This window comes from Dermacentor albipictus, unplaced genomic scaffold (genome assembly GCF_038994185.2).
Source record: "Dermacentor albipictus isolate Rhodes 1998 colony unplaced genomic scaffold, USDA_Dalb.pri_finalv2 scaffold_13, whole genome shotgun sequence".
Classification (NCBI taxonomy): Eukaryota; Metazoa; Arthropoda; class Arachnida; order Ixodida; family Ixodidae; genus Dermacentor; species Dermacentor albipictus.
The window spans coordinates 11,041,640-11,063,151 of NW_027225567.1; the positions used below are offsets into that span (position 1 = coordinate 11,041,640).

At 46.0% G+C, this 21,512-nt stretch overlaps 1 protein-coding gene across 11 annotated transcripts in view; it reads left to right on the forward strand.

Annotated features, from left to right (window-relative positions):
* Window positions 1–21,512, forward strand: part of LOC135915696 (uncharacterized) — a 293,473-nt gene that overhangs the window by 54,028 nt on the left and 217,933 nt on the right. For all 11 annotated transcript variants that reach the window (XR_011509490.1, XM_070528622.1, XM_070528621.1 and 8 more), the window contains 3 exons: window positions 3,958–4,079; window positions 20,175–20,417; window positions 21,281–21,452. Coding sequence is in view for 10 of the 11 variants with exons in the window: in XM_070528622.1 (XP_070384723.1) it covers window positions 3,958–4,079; window positions 20,175–20,417; window positions 21,281–21,452 (537 nt within the window). In the remaining variant the exon portion in view is untranslated. The remainder of the gene's footprint in view (window positions 1–3,957; window positions 4,080–20,174; window positions 20,418–21,280; window positions 21,453–21,512) is intronic.

Sequence of the window (21,512 nt, forward strand, 5' to 3'; positions counted from 1 at the left end):
GAACTGTTACAACACTTGAAAAATTGCACATTCTACCAAAGAATGACGGTCACCTCGAGGATCCCGGCTGAAAATTAACTTCCAATTAGACAATATTACTGGATCAGGACTTCGAATTATTGAGTGATTTCTTCTATAGCATTACATGCAAAACTGACGGGACCAGCACTTCACTTCTAATTAACCGAAAATTCCAATTAATAGTCGGTGCGCGATACTTGACTTCCAGGTACGATGTGCTGCACCGGGGAAACCATTAAAAAGTTAATCACGATCCACAAAATGCACAATAGATGCACACTCAACATGGGCACAGGTACACAAATCAACTGGTGAAAGCCTCATGGCACCCTTCTAAAACGTTTCCAGCAGTGTGCGTCAGAGGGCAGCACAGGAACATGAAAAAGGTAGATTGGCCCTTCCTTTTGTGCACTTGTGTTGCAAGTGCCGGCCCCTTTTGTCCCGTTGAGTGCTGAATATACCCAGCTTTTGGTAGCACGGTCATATGCGTGTGTGTGTTAGTTGCGTCTGATACCAGAAGACCACTACATCAGGTTTTGATTGCGTGACTAGTCTCTTTCATGACCAAAGCCAGGCTACTGATCCATTTCCAGTGCTTTGGTAGAACACGGGGGACGCTGGAGGACAGCATCCTCCCTGTCCTGTGTTGTTCTCTTTTACTGTCTGGATTTTCTGTTTCCTCCAAAGCACTGGAAATGCATCAGTTTGAGATGCAGCTAGCCCAGCTGTCTGCTGAAGTCGGGCTTGGCGCACTTTTTGACTGCAGGCAATGCACCAAACGAAGTCGTGCCCCGCACATTGCAAAAGCAAAAAGGTGAAACACTGTCAGCACGACAGTGTGCTTTGAATGCTTTAAAAATTTGGACTGTAAGTTGATCTATACAGTTCAACTTCGATATGATGAAATTAGTAAGATCGTCACTTTACTTCGTGAAATTGAAATTTCACTAGATTGAATTTGAACTTCTTATGCATAGTACAATTGCTAACCAATTCATTTTTGCATGAAGGGGCTTGAAGAAATGTCTCAATAATCTGGCAGTCTGAAAAAATTAGTTTCAATAACGAAAAAAAGAATCAGTATTGTGAAGCTTGAGAGCTGGCAACTACATTAAGGGATTGATGCTACGCTGTCAAAGTCCTCTTTACGTGGCCATATGGCATGCGGGAAGTAGGAAGAAATGCAGGTCCAACGCACTGTAGTCATAGGTGTAAGCACAGCCTATGCATCTACTAACCTTGATTGCCGCCGAGAGTGATGGGAACGCGTGGCCACCAGCTCTCTTCCCCTAGCCTGTGCCTCACTCTCACACGTAGGCCATATGCCGTACCTAGGAGGTTATTTGCGACAAGTGCAAATACTGAGCCGAGACGGTTGGTGCTTTGCGCAGTGTGTTCCTGCACGTCTAGTGTTGGTGGCCGCGTAGTCTCAAGTTTTTGAGATGCTTTGCAAAGCATTCACTGCATTGTGATGGCAAGTTCGTAACCATCGAGTGAGATCTGTTCATGTTTGCCTTGGCACAGGTGACCTCAATAAATCTACGAACCTTACTTCGTGTACCTAGTTGTCTCTTTGCTTTGCCCTCAGTGCTTAGTCCTTCTGGCAAAACTGACTTCCTCGTTTTTTTTCTCAGCACAAATATTTATCTTTTTACACTTTTGCTTTTAATTTGTGGGTACCATCTGATAAGAGCTGCGGGCACTAAGCATGGTCAGCCATGGCGTCAAAGATTTACGGCGCCGTGCGACGCAACACAAGCAAATCTTGGACACCATGAGCCACGTCGATACATTTTTCTTGGTGCGATCTGTGTCACATGTGCTGGCGCTCATAACCGGTTATGACCCTACCTTCTTGCAATTTATTTATTAGAGCTTACTGACAAGATACTATCCAATGGGAATGCTCTGGGAATTTGCTAAGTTTTTACTGCTGAAGCTTTGAAGCCATAAAATTTGCGATTGAACAAAGCATTTCGTTGTAAGTACAATTTCGTCATATCAAGGTTTGACTATTCGGCTAGTTTCAAATACTCAAAAGCACGGAATACCTTTTTTCGAATATGGATACGTGGTATGTAATATTCTATTCATATTTGAAACTTCAAGTATTCGTCTATCTGTTGCTTTGCGACATTGGACACCCATGTGAAAAATTCAGTAAGATTTGGTGGGGTGTCAAGTTCATAATGGAGCACTCGTATGGTTTTGTGGAGTTGGTAGCAGTCACTCGGATACGGTGGAGCTCTTTGCGACAGCAACTAGAGGCTTGGAGATCTGAAGTTCAGCCACTCAACCTGGAGGATGTGCGCCAAGCAAAGAGCTCTGATGTGAAGTGCAGTGCATTTGTCTCCTTCTGTCAGCGCGGGTGGCCTCAAAAGAGGTATTTTTCTTGGTGGTTCCTTGTATTGCTTGGTGGCTGCTGAACTGTCTGTCTGTGAGGGATTGTTGCTCATGTGTGCCTTTGTGACGATCCCATCATCATTCCGATTGGCAGTCTTGGCACTGCTACATAAGGGACGTCGAGTTATTAACAGATGCAAAGCCCTTGCACGAGATTCAGTACGGTGGCCTGGCATTTCTCTACAGACATTTACTCTGTGGTTGCCATCTGTGAGCAATGTGCTTTTCCTCTGGTGAACTTTGCTGAGTTTGTATCCTGGTTGTCCATGGGAATGCCTCGGCATGAACCTGTTCCATGTGAATGGACATAGTAGTTGATTGCTACCTTAGGTTCCTGCAAATAATAACCTTGAGCACAACAGTTCGAGTGCTGTGGACGTGCTGGAAAGCATATTTGCCGGCTACGACATGCCTTGCAAGGTCCGGCCTAACAAAAGCCCGTCATTCTCATTGCGAGTTTGCGGCTTTCGCTTCCTCGTACGGCATTGTCCATACGAGTGATCCCTACAATAGCCATGTCAAGTGGAGAAACTGGGAGAACGGTCTGGAGCATCAAAGACCTCTTCCACAAGGCAGTGTCATCCTATTCCCTTTGCTCTGGCATCACAGGCATCATTGGAACCACATGAGCCACAGCAGCCGGTGCCCCCTCCCACTTCTCAAGTGCTTGACAACATAACTGAAACAACAAGTGACTTGGGATAGCCTCCAGGACATGCTGGTGATTGGGATGTTGCCTGTGTCACCCATAGTGGCTGGCGTGTTGTTCCACCATACTGCATGAACTTGTTAACTAAAGATGGGATGTGCAGAGGTCGCCGTTCATCAACATACTTGTCAGTGGTGCCCCCCCCGACTGTGCCAGCAGGGACACGTTGGGGTACACAATGAAGTGCAAAGTTTGGATCTAGTGCTGACTGCTTGTGTCTCTCGGCAGCCTCGTTAGGCCATGTCTTCGGTGTGGCCCTGCGAGTCCTAATAGACAGTAGCTCTTCCAGTTGCATGTTATGATGGACTGTCACGAAATGTGCCGCAAATGACAAATTTATTCAAATGTGTTGTAGACTACAGTGAAATAAACTCAGTGTGGTAGATGATTCCCTGTTCGTTTTCTAGTTACTCCTTGCATAATTGCGCAACATTTAAATCTATTTAGTATACGGTTGGCCATGTTGCACTTACTGCATAAAAATAATTTAGTGACATGATCAAAGCACGTGCACAAGTTAGTTACTAATTGCAGGCATTACGAGAAGGAAAATTTTCTTTACCCATTAATGCTGGAATGCGCCGTATAAAACATCCTGTCAAGAATGGTACTGCCTTCAATAAAGTGCTGGTGTGCAGCATTGCTCTGCAGTGAACTGGAGTAAACGTTGGCAAAGATAAGCAGTGTACAGAAGTGAGCACACTGCGACTGAAGTTTCCAAGTTTGTAGCAAGTGAAGGTGGCAGTTCGTATGATTTGAGGTCGTATCGTTTGGATGGTCTACGTAGGGGTCTGAGACCAGCATGCATTGCCTTTGTGTTCCAGGAGCGGCACCAGGGACCATGCCGTGATGACCAGCAGGATAGTAAATCTCGAGCAGAGCATCCTGGTTGCTGAACAATCCATCCTGGTCAGTCCTTCCTTGGGCAATGCCCTGAAGGACAGGGGTGAGTGGCACCTTTCGCAGCTTGAAGTACTCTTGTTCAAAAGTTGACCCCCGACAGTTGGCATAATGGACCATTGACCATGGTTTCAAATGTTCAATAATTGGGAGAAGCAGATTTCTTTATTGGTACTTAGTCTTTTATACTGACCCAAAATTTGTCCTCCTTTTCTGGCTTTCTTAGTAACTGTCAACTCTAACTACGGCATGAAGCCAAGGTTCTTTCAGAGTGTCACAAATATAATTTCAGGGGGTTTTCTAGAGCCCATGAAAAATGTGACGATTGCATTGCAGTTTTAGACGGGAAGCAAAAGACTGTCTATGACAGTCACAAGGTAAAGGGACTGACCTCATAGCTAGTTATAAGAGGAGTTCCTGTACCCTGTTCACTACTGTTTCTAATTGAGATATCCTGACTCCTCTGGGTACTGTACAGGTCAGTATAGAATTATTCCGCTGCTTTTACTATATTTTTGAGATTGCTCATACAGTAAAAGCTCGTTAATTCGAACCGCAAGGGGAAGCCGCTTCAGTTCGAATTAGCGAAAGTTCGAACTAGCGAAAGTGAAGGAGGGCAACAGTACACTGCGATTTGGAAGCAGTAGGGCATGTCAGAAATTTGGCGTGTCAGAAAGTGATGGCGTGTGCCGCGGGCACACGCAATCTTCAAGTCGAAGCTCTGGGTCCGACTGTGCCACACCACCGATGTCCACCGAAACGAACGTTAGCCGAGCCTTAACACCATCACAATGAATCGCGACGGCCGATACCTCCTAAGCTGAAAACAGAGGTGCACAACCGATGAAGACTGCCGAGACAAAGACGCTGAACATGTGAAGGTGGCGAAGGCCCTCATTCGTTGTTTCTTGATTGGAAGCGCAGCTGCGACGTACTTGATTCGCTGTGTTTTGGAGCTTGCCGTGCCATCTCCACACAACATTAGCAGCTGTACAAGATTTGCAAAGCCTCAGAGATTCGCAACGGGCAAGAAGTCTCGGAGGTTACGTAGAAAAGAGAGGCGGCAGCCGCCGCTGCCTTCTGGCTGACCCCGCGTCGGTTAAATTTTTTTTCCGATTTGGCATTCTCTCGCCGTTCTCTCCGTTTCGGAGGCAATACAGCCTTGTGTGTAGGCAGTAGGCGCGCTTCTCTGGCCTTGTGTCAGGCGAGCGTAGTTCGAATTATCCGTGAGGGAACCTTCTGGCATTCGAATTAACGGACTTTTTTATACATAGACTTCTGTGGAGCTTGGCAGGACCAAATCGTACAGTTCGAATTATCCATAAATTCGAATTATTGAAGTTCGAATTAACGAGCTTTCACTGTATTACCCTGCTTATATTTCAATGCATACACCTTGGTTTGTCCTATGCCAAGTTTCTTTCTCACCGATTTCAGGCTGCGTCCAATTTTTATAGCTTCTTCAGTCTTTCTCACGTTATAGTTTCAGATATCCCTTATTTTTGCCTCGTAGATCAGTCTTGACACTTCTGCGAATTCCGTCCTATTTCTTGAGTTAGACACTTTCATTTTTTGTATTTTCTTTATCAGGTATTTTGTTACTTGGAGAGCTTGCCTACTGGTTGCCTTGGTGCCTTGTCTCACACTTCAGTTGCTGCCTCTTAAGCTAGCCTAGTTACGATTTCAGTCATTATCTCTATGTCATCATCATCATCATCTCTGTTCTAAGGCTCCATGTTTGTTTGCAAGTACCAGGCTGAATTTGTCTGCTTTTGCCCCTACTGCCTCTAGGTCGACCTGCTTTTTCCTGACCAATTTAGCTCTTTCTCTCTTCAAAGTGAGGTGAATCTTACACCTCACTAACCTATAATCACTGCACCTTACCTCACCTAATACTTATACATCCTTCACTATGCTGGTATTCCCAGGAAGTGTGAAATCGATTTAATTTCTTGTTTAACCATTAGGGCTCCTCCAGGTCCACTTTCTGTTGCTGTGGTTCCTGAGGACGATGTTCATTATTTGCAGCTCATTAGTTTCCGCAAATTCTACCAACATCTCTCCTCTAGTGTTCCTAGAATCAATGCCGTTATTGCAAATTGCTTATTCACCAGCCTGCTTTTCCCCCATTTTTGCATTGAAGTCGCCCATGGCTGTTATTGAGTTTGCCCTTTTCTCATCGCTAATTCAACATCTTCATAAAACTGTTCTATTTCATCATCATCGTGACTGGAGGTTGCAGCGTAGGCTTGTGCTACTTTTATTTATGCCTCCTATTTAGTTTTAATGCTACTACTGCTACCCTCTCATTAATGCTTTACAATTCGTCAGTGTTGCCCGCTATGTCCTTATGGATTATGAATCCTACCCTGTATTGCTTCTTATCTGGGAGACCTCAATAGCAGAAGACATGTTCGTTATTCAGCAATGTATAAGCCTCACGAGTTCTAAGCACTAAGGCTGATGATATCCCAAACAATGTCTGGTAGTTCTTCGAGCAGTACTGCTAAGCTAGCCTCACTCGACAGAGTTCGGCAATTAAAGGTTGACATGGTCAGTTTACATTGACGGCCTGTCCAGACCCAGACATTCAGGTCCGACCGCCGCCTTGGCAGCTGCTCCTCAACTGCTGGGGACTGAAGGCGGTGAGTTAATTGTAGATATCATTGGGGAAGTTGTGGCCGAATGCAGCACCAGGGAGGCCAATTTCTGTTCTGATGAGGGTGTGTCTTTGTTCAAGCTTAGTGGGCCTTCTTAATTTGGATGTACCTGGATTAGTATAGCCCCACTCGCTCTTGGCATCTTTTGCCGGTGACAGGCGTCACTCCAAGCCTGCAGAAGTTGTGCGCTGGAGGAGGTGAATTTCAAGCTCACCACCACTCATTAAAAAAAAAAAAAAAGAAAAAGAAACTCGTGGCGGGATTTAAACTTCCAACTACAACAACTGAGCATTCGCCATAGCTCAGTCAGGAAATCCTGCAGGGTAAAAACTTCTTTGATTTGTTCGCGATAGAAGCGTTTTCCTGATTGCGATGGGTAACTCAATATAGACGAATTTCTAAGTGGTTCCGGCCTCGTAGTTCGAGTCACACGTGCGCAGGTGACACGGTGTAGTATTGCTGAATGGTTCCAACATGGTGGTTTCGGAGTTACCCGTATGCACGTGGCCATGAATGCGGCTAGATATACGATATGTTTTCGGCGAGCCTAAACAATACTTAAATGTAACGTGGAAAAAAAAGAAAAGAAGAAATAAAAACTTTCAGCGCTTACCGGGGATTCCCGAGTACCGTGTTCAAGGCGGTGCAGCAAACAACTCACAGTCTCGGCTGCCTGTCTCACACATCGGAGAAGTCATTCCTAAGAGGTGGAACTGATACTGAATCACCGCCCAAGACTGGGGCGCCAAATGAGAGAAGGATGCCTTGGTAGAGACCTTCGCTCAAAGAGCAAATTGTCAGAGTGGGGACACGGGCCGCCACAATGGTGCGGAGCCGTGCGTAAGAAAGGCTTCCTTGGAAGGTGTCCTTTTTCTGTGGTTGGAAAGAGCCTACATGTTGCCTCCTTCAAGCTACAGCACATGTGTCTGCAGTCAGTTAAGACATTGTTTGTACAGTTAGCGCGGGGAATCTATTGAAATACCCATTACCGCTGCACTTACAATGCTTGTAATTTAGCAGTCGCGAATATGCGCTCGTGATCTTGTAAAAACGAAAGCCCGCGAAAACCAATATAAGTGCAAATGTAGAAGAAATAGATGGGTGCGAACTGCGACCTTTTTTACACATTTGCAAGACACATTTGCAAGACATGAAACAAGGAAGAGCGGCAGGAGAAGATGGAATACCAGTATTTAATCAAAGATGGAGGAGACATAATGCTTGAAAAACTGGCGGCTGTTTATACGACATGTCTATCGACTGCAAGGGTCCCAGAAAACTGGAAGAATGGAAACATTATTCTAATCTGCAAAAAGGGAGACATTAAAGAATTGAAAAATAATAGGCCCATTAGCTTACTCCCAGTATTATATAAAATATTTACCAAAATAATCTCCAATAGAATAAGGGCAACACTGGACTTTAGTCAACCAAGGGAACAGGCTGGCTTCAGGAAGGGATACTCTACTATGGATCACATTCATGTCATCAATCAGGTTATTGAGAAATCCACAGAGTACCATAAGCCTTTCTATATGGCTTTTATAGCTTACGAAAAGGCATTTGATTCAGTAGAGATACCGTCAGTCATAGCAGCATTACAGAACGTTTACGTAAATACCTTTGAAAATATCTACAGAGGTTCTACAGCTACCTTAATTGTACACAAGAAAAGCAGGAAGATACCTATAAAGAAAGGGGTCAGACAGGGAGACAATCTCTCCAATGCTATTCACTGCGTGCTTGGAAGAAGTGCTCATGCTATTAAACTGGGAAGGCTTAGAAGTAAAGATCGACGGCGAATTTCTCAACAACCTTCGGTTTGCCGATGACATTGTTCCATTCAGCAGCAATGCAGATGAGTTACAACAAATGATTGAGGACCTTAACAGAGAGATTGTAAGAGTGGGGTTGAAGATTAATATGCAGAAGACAAAGATAATGATAAATAGCTGGACAAAGGAACAAGAGTTAGAATTGTCAGTCGGCCTCTAGAGTCTGTGAAGGAGTACGTTTACCGAGGTCAACTAATCACAGGGAACCATGACCATGAAAAGGAAATTCACAGAAGCATAAAAATGGCTTGGGTCGTCTCCCTACCAGCCGAGAGACCTCAAGCGATTTTTTCAAGAGTGATTAGCGCTCATCAAGAGTGCATACCATCATCTTTTACACCGGCGGCGAATCCTTTATCTCTCCTGTGGTGCCTGTGACAACCTCAAGTGAATTTTGCTATCCCTGGAATTACAAAGAGGGCCAATCATCCATCGCCGACTCTGAAGCAACTTATGCTCCTATTACTGCACCAGACAAATCAAGACCGCATACATATATACCGTATTTACTCTATTCTAACGCGCCCTCGATTGTAACTCGCACCTGTTTACCGTGACAAAAAAAAAAATAATAACCTCGTTTGTAACATTCATTAGTTTTCCATGACCAAAAAAAAAAAAAAGAGTACAATACCGCACACCTCGTGCTTTCATATAGAAATCCTGTTTTCTCTCATTTGGAAAAAAACAGATTTATTCCATATACAGTCGACTGATTTTTCGGACCCTCTAGGGAACTTAAAAACGTCAGAAAATTTAGGCAGTCTGAAAAAATGAATGCATGCTAAAAACGCACTTTTTCTTTTCTTTTTTTCTCGGATCTAGAGGTAAAGGGCGAAGTACCAGGTTTCTGAAACCCTGCCAAAGCATCAGTGAACTGGCTATAAAAAACGCATTCAAAAACTCCGCATGCAGCCGACTGCCGGTTTATGTACATGTGCATTGTCAGGCAGCCGGTTTTATTGCTGCAGTAGCTTGAAGAACTTGTTGATTGTTGTTTGGACGGCGTTCCGGTTGCATGCGATCATATTCACTTCGATCTGAGCAAGGGTCATGTCAGCACTGTACACCGATGAGAGTCAACAGTGCTCGCGTCAACTCGGCGCTTGTAGGCGGCGCAGGCATTGGCTCCTCATTTTCAACATCGGAGTCTTCTGAATCCCCCACAACCTGACTCCTTGCTCCATGCCGAACTCCTTGCTCACGTCAGCCTGCGATGGGCCGCTCACGACTTGCTTAATAATGGCGGCTTTCTTCTCCATCGTAAACCGACGGTACTGCTTTCCGCACTTCGATGCCGTCGGCGAGGACGACGAAGACGGAGTGGGGCCTTTGAAGGCAAGCGAAATCCTGAAGTTGCGAACAGTGGAATTCGCAGACGCGCGTCGAAGCACCTAGGCCTAGCGCCGCAGAGCACACTTGACACAACAGTACAACCACACACCACGCTAGCCAAAACGTGGCCTACGTAAACAGATGAAATGGCACCGCTCCGGAAACTCCGCCGGAGGCGGAAGCGGAAGTGCAGCGATGAACAGAGCCAGCGTGGCCAGACCAAATCGGTGCGTGACGGTTAGATTTGGCTAGTTGTGGTTCAAAGCGGTGATGGGCTTCGGCTGCAAGTTGATTTCCTGCGCAAGGGTGCTGCGCGAGGAGCCAAAGGACCTTCCGTCGTGTCAAAAAGTCCGGAAAATAGGACGGTGGTGGGTTCGAGCGTTCGAAACTTCAGATGTCCTTATACATTGATTCTATGGGGCTCGTGGCGGTGCCGCGAAGACGTGCGAAGTATCAGGCATGTCCGAAAATTTGGCCGTCCGAAAATTCAGTCATTGACTGTACACTAAAGTTGTGATGAATAAAGCACAAATGGAAGCGGCGTACCTTGCCGCCAAGATTTTCACTGCGCCGACACGACTCACGTGGTGCAATAGATATTGCTCATCTTCACTACCAGACAACTCCTTATCACTATCAACAGACCAAAGCATTTGATCCTTGGTGCCGTCTATGGATCGTGCACCACGCATGTTTCACACATCCAGCAAAGTCATGCTGCAAGGCACGCTTCCTTTTATTGGCGGGCGTGAATTTGTGGAAGCCACTGACAAGCCATTCGGTGTAGAGCGCCCGAATTGTATCTTTCGCTGACGTGTTCAAACAAACATCGAGTGGCTGGAGCTGCGATGTCATGCCGCCGGGTAGCACGACAAGGTTGGTGTTGCATGCAGCCAGCTTGTCCTTGATGCGCTGGTCAAGGTGGCACCTGAATGCGTTGAGCACAAGCATCCCACGCAGCCCCAAACTACCGCCGAGTCGCTTCCGCCAAACGTTAATAATCCAGTTAGTGGCCAAATCCGTGGTCATTTTTCATTTGCGCATACAATTATGCCACTCGGAAACACGATTCCTTTCAGGAGCGTCTTTCTTCTGAAGATAAGCTATGGGGCAGTTTGTGCCCATCTGCAGTGCAACAAAGCATTGCGGTGACCAGTTTTTTTTTTTCTTCGGAGTAGTGGCTAGCCGGACTTGTTGGTACGAACACATTCTTTTGCAAACAGTGCAATTAACAGGACACAAAGGCACACACAACACAGGTGCTGTGGCGTTATGCTGTGTCGACACTGTCATGTGCCTCTTTCTGTGTCCTGTTATTCGCACTGTTTGCAAAAGAATTAGTTTTTTCGTGGCCAGAAGACAAAACGCGCACTTCCTTCACCCCCTTCTTTTCAATGGTTGTGGTGGCAGGCATGTTAAAGTAGAGCGGCATCTGATCGGCATTTCCAATCTGTCCGAAGTGGTAGCCGTTTCTATGGCGCAACTTCAAAACGTACTGCTGAAAACTGTGCAATTTTTTTTCATATTCTTCGGGCAATTTTTGGCACATCCCTGTCCGCCTTTAAAGAGAAAAGCCTTTTCTTTTCATAAAATTCGATAGCCAGCACCTGCCCGCTTTGAAGTCGGTCCGCATTAGCTGTTTCTGAAGGGCTAATTGCATTTCCTGTACTTTGAGCAGATCGGTTGTCACAGGCCGCTGTGCCGCTTGCTGCTCTTGCATGTATTCTGCGAGCAGCTCTTTTATTTCAGCAAAGCGTCCCTGCTTCGGTCCACTTAAACCCTTCCTTGTTGCTTTGCCGGCAAAAATATTCTCCTTCTGTATGCGCCAGTCCCGCACGCAAGTTTTGGGAACTCCAAACACCCGTGATGCGGCCCGATTTCCCTCAGTCTCCACACACATCATAACTTTACTTTTAAATGCGGAATCATGGTGGACTCGGTGTGTCTTCGCAGTCCCCGCTTCCATGCTGGCTGAATAAATGCAGAAAACAAGAAGACAGGCGGTAGACTAGGTTACACCAGTGCCTGGGTACACGTACAACATGGAGGTATGTACATGGAGGAAGCTACGGCAGCTAGGCTAAAAGTGCGTACGAGGCGGCCATATTTTGAATGCCGATAGAGATACGCTAACGCGGATTTAGTGTCGTACTCGATTCTAATGCGCATGCAATTTTTTGACCCATTTTACCGGAAAAAAGGTGCATGTTAGATTCAAGTAAATACGGTATACTGACGGTTAGACCTCACTTACCGGCTAACTGCCGCATTCGTCGATCCAGCTAAACAGGTTATAGTTAGATTAAAATTGTCACACATGACTGCATTTACGTCGGCAGAACTTGCAGCTCTCCATGCCGCTGTGACGTACGTCAGCAAAGAGCCAACAGAGAAATGGGTCGTATTTTGCGATTCTAAGGCAGCACTTCACGGTATCAAGTCTGCATTACATCATAGAACTTACGAGCAGATGATATCTGACATCAGGGAAGTGCACCACCATGCTCTGGAAAGAGGGCACAACATTATCTTTCAATGGATTCCTGCTCATTGTGGCATCATTGGCAACATCTTGCTGACAAGGCTGCCCGGTCTGCCCACGAAGATACCCAGACACGTCCAACACCTTTGGCGAGGTCGGACACTGCTAGGGAACTTTGCCTACTTGCACGCAAAAAGTCACAAGATCTCTGGAGTTCAAGTGCCTTCAATTGCCGATTACATAAACTGGACCCCACGCTACGGCTACAACTACCATCTAGCCTTTCCCGCGGCGAAACAACCTTGCTGTGCCACTTGTGGCTGGGAGTGGCGTTCATGAACGCCTACTCCTATCAGGTGGGAATGGCCGAGAGCCCAGTGTGCGACTCCTGTAGATGCGAGAAAACCATCGAGCACCTATTGGCTACCTGCCCTCCCTACGATGTACAACGCCTTTCTCTGCGGGCAACTTTACACCGACTGGACTCTAGACCTTTCACCAAGTCAACGATACTCGGACTGTGGCCACACCCATCACTGGCACAAAAAGTGATTCATGCACTGGTACAATACTTGAAGTGCACTGGCTTGAGAGACTGGTTATAGTGCTCCATAGGCACTCAGTGCTTACTCTCACTCTTTTTTCCTCTTTCTATTCTCCTTTCCTCCACCACCAGTGTGGTAGCAAACCGGGTGCTCGGCTGGTTGACCTCCCTGCCTTTCCTGTCTTTGCTCTCTCTCTCTTTCTCCATGTACTAATCTTTTCAATTACTTTCATAAACCTGCTCCAAAAGACGAACTTGAAAGCAAAACTTTGTAAGCAACCGAAGATTGCCATGAATCATGTGCAGGATAGTCCACTATTCGACTGAAAGCTTTATTGGTCTTCAGGACAACTTAATTTCGCTATTTCCTCAGCTTCAGAGGGAATAGATTCTATTCTCAACGGACATTCCATTGGTAAAAAAGATAATTTGCAGACCTTCATACACAAACTGAACCGTAACGATCGCTGGCATACTAACTTGGTCTTCCCTTTAATAAATGTAGACTGTACTAGACATCTCGATTCCTGGTTCCCAAGGTTTCTGACAGCTAGCGACATTCTTGTCATGCAATGAGAATGGAATCCTGGGCATGTGCAGTGACTGGTCTTCGTGCACAAAATTTATGAGCGTTAAACTTAGTGTCAGGTTTTCTGATAATCAGGTTAATACTTGTTTTTTTCTTTTCTTGATTTCATTCTATACACACTGTGCGCTCGCTCCAAGTCGACAACTGTCGCATAAGGGAATAAACATTGGGCACAAATGATGTGTAAGTACTTTTATTGAAGGGACGCTGAAACGATTTTGATTATTTTGTACAAACTTACCGAGTTGCTAGGGTAGGTCTTTTTGACCCGCCGTGGTTGCTCAGTGGCTATGGTGTTGGGCACGAGATTGCTGGATCGAATCTCGGCAGCGGCCGCCACATTTCGGTTGGGGTGAAATGCGAAAACATCCGTGTACCTAGATTTAGGTGCACCTTAAGGAACCCCAGGTGGTCCAAATTTCTGGGGTCCTCCACTATGTCGTGCCTCATAATCAGAATGTTTTTTTTTTTGGCATGTAAAACCTCGTAATTTAATTTTTTTAGGGTAGGTCCTTCTAATCAGCGATACATTTGAGCTCTCCGCATTAAGCATGCAATTTATTATAAAGTTCTAAAAATGGGAGTAGATACTGTTCACAACTAACTGTGTGACTGCCATAGCTATGACACTCTTTGCCATTTGTGACACTATGCAGCACTTATACACCAGTAACTATGACACTGCATCAACTAACTACGATGCTGTATTTCTGACACTAAAGTAACTACGACACTAAGCAGTACCTATGACATTATGGTAACTCTGACACTTCGACTAACTACGACACTATGCTGTAACCAAGAAACTACGGTAACTATGACATTGCGTCAACTAATTATGACTCATTTGAATCATTTTATCATAATGACTTACCTAACTTACTTATAAGAAACCCCAAGCAATTCTGGCAAGTCTTAAACCCAACACATCCTCCCGATATTAAACTAACGAATTATTCACATGAAGCGGTGACTGACCACGACTGCGCAGAAATATTTAACCATGCATTCGCATCTGTGTTCACTACCGAACTCGACGCACCTTCACAATTACCACCCTTTAACTTAGATACCCCCATGCCGGTAGTCACGTTCGTCGAAGAAGGCATTTCATCCATAATTCATAATATGAAACTTTCATCATCAGCTGGTATGGACCTGATTAATTCAAAACTATTGAAAAATGTGGAATCAATTTGCGCATCATATTTATGTCTCATTTTCTCACAGTCACTCTCCTCAGGAATTTTGCCTCTTGATTGGAAAACGGGGAAGGTCGTTCCAGTCTACAAATCGGGTAACAGAGACTCGCCGTTGAATTACCGCCCCATTTCATTGACTAGTGTGCCCTGTAAAATCATGGAACATGTCATTTACTCACAAATCATAAACTTCTTGGACTGAAACCATTTTTTTCACCCTTCACAACATGGGTTTCGTAAGGGCCTCTCTTGCGAAACCCAACTAGCGCTTTTCCTTCACGACTTGCACACTAATCTAGACCGTAATATGCAGACCGACACCATCTTTCTTGATTTCGCTAAAGCTTTTGACAAGGTTCCCCACCGCTGGCTATTACTAAAACTCTCAAAGCTGAACCTTCCCCCTAATATTCTCAAATGGATTGAAGAATTCCTAACTAACCGTTCTCAGTCTGTCTATCTTAACGGCCATCTCTCTACATCTCTCCCGGTTACTTCAGGCGTCCCACAAGGTTCTGTCCTCGGTCCCCTCCTATTCCTAATATATATTAACGACTTGCCCCTGCATGTTTCCTGTAGTATTCGAATTTTCGCAGATGATTGTGTTATTTACCGCACCATTAATAACTGTCACGATCAATACACTCTTCAGACAGAGCTTAACAGCGTACTAAATTGGTGTAATAACTGGCTAATGTCCCTCAATCCTAATAAATGTAAACTCATGTCCTTCACTCGTCGTCCCAATCCATATCTCTTTCAATATTTAATTTCTAACACACAGATTGAGCAAGTACAATCATATAAATATCTAGGAGTCACCCTCTCTTCTAATCTATCATGGCAGGTTCACGTCGGTAACATCATTTCAGCATCAACCAAACACTCGGTTTTCTAAAACGCCACCTTCGTCTTGCCCCACCACATGTTAAATTGCTCGCGTATAAATCACTTATAAGACCCAAATTAGAATATGCATCCCCCATCTGGAGCCCACATCAAGCATATCTAATCACCGCATTGGAAGCTGTGCAGAATCGTGCTGCCCGATTCATTCATTCCTCATACTCATATGACGTCAGTGTTTCATCCTTGAAAGCTACATCCGGACTGCCACCCCTCTCTTTTCGTCGTCGCATTGCTAGCCTCACCCTTTATCACAAATTCTTTTATTCTCCTCTCAATCAAGAACCGTATATCGCCGCCGCATCACGCATATCTCACCGCACCAGTCATCCCCTTCAAGTTGCCCGCCCACTATCACGTACTACTACGTTTTCAGCTTCATTATTTCTTCGAGCAGCCACGGACTGGAACGGCCTACCCCATGACATCGTCGCCATCGCTTCAACACCTGCTTTTCAAGAACGCGTAACAGATCACCTTCAATGTTAAATCACCATCGCTGTTTGTTTTTCTCACTACAAATGTAATCCCACCCCTTATGTAACACCCCCTGAAATGGGGGCCTTTAAGGAATAAAACTGAACTGAACTGAACACTCATCATCATCATCATCATTATCAGCCTGGTTATGCCCACTGCAGGGCAAAGGCCTCTCCCATACTTCTCCAACAACCCCGATCATGTGATAATTGTGGCCATGTCGTCCCTGCAAACTTCTTAATCTCATCCGCCCACCTAACTTTCTGCCGCCCTCTGCTATGCTTCCCTTCCCTTGGAATCCATTCTGTAACTCTTAATGACCATCGGTTATCTTCCCTCCTCATTACCTGTCCTGCCCATGCCCATTTCTTTTTCTTGATTTCAACTGAGATGTCATTCTCTTGCGTTTGTTCCCTCACCCATTCTGCTCTTTTCTTATCCCTTAATGTTACACCCATCATTCTTCTTTCCATAGCTCGTTGCGTCATCCTAAGTTTAAGTAGAACCTTTTTCGTAAGCCTCCAGGTTTCTGCCCCGTACTTGAGTACTGGTAAGACACAGCTGTTATAAACTTTTCTCTTGAGGGATAATGGCAACCTGCTGTTCATGATAATTCTTCCAAACGCACCACAGCCCATTCTTATTCTTCTGATTATTCCAGTCTCATGATCTGGATCCGCAGTCACTACCTGTCCTAAGTAGATGTATTCCCTTACCATTTGCAGTGCCTCACTACCTGTCGTAAACTGATGTTCTCTTCAGAGACTGTTAAACATTACTTCAATTTTCTGCAGATTAATTTTTAGACCCACCCTTCGGCTTTGCCTCTCCAGGTCAGTGAGCATGCATTGCAGTTGGTCCCCCGAGTTACTAAGCAAGGCAATATCATCAGCGAATCGCAAGTTGCTAAGGTATTCTCCATCAACTTTTATCCCCCATTCTTCCCACTCCAGGTCTCTGAATACCTCCTGTATTGGGGCCCTACATTATGACACTATGCAGTAACTATGATACTCGGTGTCAACTAACTACATTAAGCAGTAACTATGATATTATGTGACACACTGGGCCAACTATACTATGCAGTAACTAAGAAGCTACAGTAACTATGGCATTGCGTCAAATAACTAAGACACTATACAGCAACTATTACACTATGGAGTACAGTGAAAGCTCGTTAATTCGAACTTCAATAATTCGAATTTATGGATAATTCGAACTGTACGATTTGGTCCGGCCAAGCTCCATAGAAGTCTATGTATAAAAAAGTCCGTTAATTCGAACGCAAGAAGGTTCCCTCACGGATAATTCGAACTACGCTCGCCTGGCACACGGCCATAGAAACGCGCCTACTGCCTACACACAAGGCTATACTGCCTCTGAAACGGAGAGAACGGCGAGAGAAGGCAAAATCGGAAAAAAAATTTAATCGACGCGGGGTCAGCTAGAAGGCAGCGGCGGCTGCCGCCTCTCCGTTCTACGTAACCTCCGAGACTTCTTGCCCGTTGCGAATCTCGGAGGCTTTGCAAATCTTGTACAGCTGCTAATGTTGTGTGGAGATGGCATGGCAAGCTCCAAAACACAGCGAATCAAGTACGTCGCAGCTGCGCTTCCAATCAAGAAACAACGAATGAGGGCCTTCGCCACCTTCACATGTTCAGCGTCTTTGTCTCGGCAGTCTTCATCGGTTGTGCACCTCTGTTTTCAGCTTAGGAGGTATCGGCCGTCGCGATTCATTGTGATGGTGTTAAGCCTCGGCTAACATTCGCTACGGTGGACATCGTTGGTGTGGCACAGTCGGACGCAGAGCTTCGACTTGAAGATGGCGTGTGCCCGCGGCACACGCCATCACTTTCTGACATGCCCTACTGCTTCCAAATCGCAGTGTACTGTTGCCCTCCTTCACTTTCGTTAGTTCGAACTTTCATTAATTCGAACTGAAGCGGCTTCCCCTTGCGGTTCGAATTAACGAGCTTTTACTGTAATTACAGTGGTGCCGGTTCCCTGAGTTTCCAGCCACCCCATCCCCTACTACGTAGAAAGGGCACGTGTCATCATTCAGGCGAGCTATCAGATTTGGAAACCATGTCACATCATCGGTCATTTTTAGCAAGTTTTTGCTAAACGAATGTTGTTCGTATTAGTTGAGGTGTTGGTTAATTTGTATCTCTAAAGAGAAAGTAACAAAGAATACACAACAGTTTATCCCTACATTTGAGCACTTCTGGCACACAGCAAGTGTTGTCTGCCTGTGTTATGGGCTCTGTATGACATGAGCTGCAGTCAGTGTTTGTCTCAATGTTTCATTTCGTGAGCACCATGAATTGCCCTTGTTGCGTTGTGGGCTGTAAATTTAATGATTAGCACATGTCAATTGGAGTGGCTTCAGGGTCGTCAGCATCCGATCGGCGTTAGCATCTATGTATTTCTCGCCACCACTTTGCAGCAAGGATTACTACAAGTACAATACTGCGTATCGAATAGAGATAGTCAGTTTTCATATTTACGCTTACCGACGATTATTGTTGTCATCAGGGGAACCCGGTGAGCCTGGCAGTGGCAAAGCGTTGATTCTGTTGTCAACGTGGAGCTCCGGTTTGGGAAAAATAGTATCCCTATCGAAACCAATCTCTTCGCTCAACCGGTGCAACCACTTCTCAAGCTCTGGGTCGGTACCCAAGCGGCAGTTGAAACTTGGAACTGGAGTGGGAACAGAACGTTCACAACGCATGCTGCTTGGATAGCTCACTGGGGATCAACGGCCAAGCGGCTGGCAGAGAAGTTGGAGAGGCTTTGCACACTGGCTCCAAGACAACTGGAAGTCGATGACATGACGTCATATCATGACGCAGAGCCAGTGAAGGGGGAGCTTAGCCTTGATTGCACAGCGAACGAGTAGAGAAAAAACATGGCTATGGAGGAGGGTAACTTGTAGTTGCCCGTAACTCTCCTAACGAGACACTTCACTTGTGGTGCGAATGTCTTACTGTAGGTGTACCTTATGCACCTACAGAATTTGCTCACAGAACTGTTTCGGGGACCCATTAATGTCCAGGTGTGCACTTTTTTAAGCAATGTAGTGACGGGAAACCCTTGTCATAGAAAACCTGTAGAAACACGAAGATGATTCAAAGTGCATTCGACAGCACTGTACCAAGCCACGACTGGCACTTTAGTGATAACCTCCAAAAAAAAAACCTGGGGCGCGATCAGAGATCATTGTTCGAAAGGCACATTCAGTTTATGTACAGTTTTGCTTCGCATGCCTGGCCTAGGCTGCGCCGACGGGTGCTGCTGCTACCAACGTTGGCGCAGCCTAGGCCAGGCGTGCGAGGCAAAACTGAATGCAAACTGAATACGCGTTTCGAACACGATCTCCGATCGTGCCTCTGTGTGTGCTATGTCATTACTGACATGCGGGACTTAAGCTTGAAGGATATTGACGAGACATAGGCTAAAAATCCTGCAGCAAGCTTGTTACTTTAAGGCACGGATATAGTTTTGTTTCCGGTGTGCAAGGCAGCAGCCGAATATGTCTGCTACATCACGTTGCTGACATCACAAGCTCTGAAAACCCTGCATACCTCAGCATGCTGACCATGGCCTGCAGGAGTGCAGTGGCCAAGTTTTGCTGCAGAGCATGTGCACAAGTGTGCAATGAGTGAGCGACACGAAGGAGAGGAAAGGCCCAGGGCAAGGCTATATGAAAGTTCGGTTAACATACCTGTCAGTGAGCGAGCATTTTTTTGTTTGGCAAAGACGCAAGCTGGGTGCTCTTCCTTAAGTGGACCTGAACTGCTAGCTGGTGTGCTGCCCGCCAGTCAAGCTGGTACATGTTGTGTTATGGTTGAGAGGCTTCAGTGTGAAATGGGGCATGATCTGTTTTCGATGCTAGTGGCGGCTTCAGTGTGAGATGGAGCATAATCTGTTTTCGATGCTAGTGGCATCAAAGCATGCTGAATGCCACTGGGATGCTACACTGTGAAGTGTCCACTTTTCACTGGTGCAAGATGCAGGGCTGCTCTTGCATTATGCTTTGTCACCTACTTGAAACACCAACTTGCCTCAAACCACTGCAACTGGCACCTTTAATGCTTGTCCTTTGCAGCCCTTGGCCAACCTGAGGAAGCACCATCCGGCACCCCGAGTGTTCACCAGGCGGGAGGGGCTGCGAGTGCTGAAAGCACCCAGAGTGGCACGAGCCTAGGAACAGCTGATGTGTCGAACGTCGTGCGCAGCCTCTGGAACTGCACCTTGGCACAATCACGCCTGGATCAGCCATCACTGAGCCAACAAGATCGCACGGTGGAAGCAGCAGCAGCAGCAGCAGCAGCAGCAGCAGCAGCAGCAAGTGCGTCCGTGCACGGGCACAATTTTCATGGGCTATTCTTTCACGTGTCCTTTAAACGCCTCATGTACTGCTGATGGGGTCCTTAACCACCACTTAGGCTTGTTGATACAGTCCGCGGATAGCATACGCTGCTATAAACGTCTTGGCCAAATTTTCCCGTTGTGCGAGGCGTGTGGAGCTCGCAAGCACTGCGCCAAGTCACCTTTCTCTCAAGGACTTTTTTCAACAGAATCCTTAAATTTATCAGTTTTATCTTTATTATTTCAAACTGATTTAGTAATTCTCTTTAGTTTCCTTTTAAAAACAGCACGTTGTGTGACTTGGTGGCCCTGTTCCACTTGTTATTTTGTGCAATGACCAAACCTCCCTGTTGTAGTTATAGGTGCTGCTAATGATGGCTGGGTCATACTGGCACAGCACACTCGAAACAATGACCGTTGGAAGAGACTGTGGTGTACCTTGCTACGTAGGCTTTATCGGGCATCATCGCAGTAGTGGGTAGCACCCAGCTTTGGAGTTACAAGACAGTATGCTACCCAGCACCTCTGCAAATTGCTAAGGAGGGTTTTTAATAACACCGCTCAAGCGGTGAACATGGGCAGAAAGCAGCCCTTGGTGCCAGCAGCAACCAGAGCTGCCCGACTTGCACGGCATCGATGGCTGTGCCCATCGATGCCGTGCCTATGTGTGTGCCTATGTGTGCCTGTCTTCACTACTTGTGTTACGTAATGAGGAGTTCCAAACATACACTCACTGTTATAATTAGGGTTAATTATGAATGCAACACGTCTGCATGTATGGTACAGCATTGTGTGTTCCACCTTTTTGTTATGACCTAGCAACATCTGCATTGGTGCTTTCAGGTAATGCAGAGGACGAGGCACAAACAGAGACCACTCTTGAAGGTGCTGTTGTGGGTGTTGCAGCTACGCCTTTTGAGGTGTTCTGCGAGCCCACCCACACTGGGGGGCTCTCCTGCAGTGCCCAACCTCCACCGACGGGTGCTCTGGTAGATGGCGTCAATGATGAGAACAGGTGACCACTCTCAAATGCCGAAATGTCAGCACAGACATGTACCACTACAGAGGGACTAAG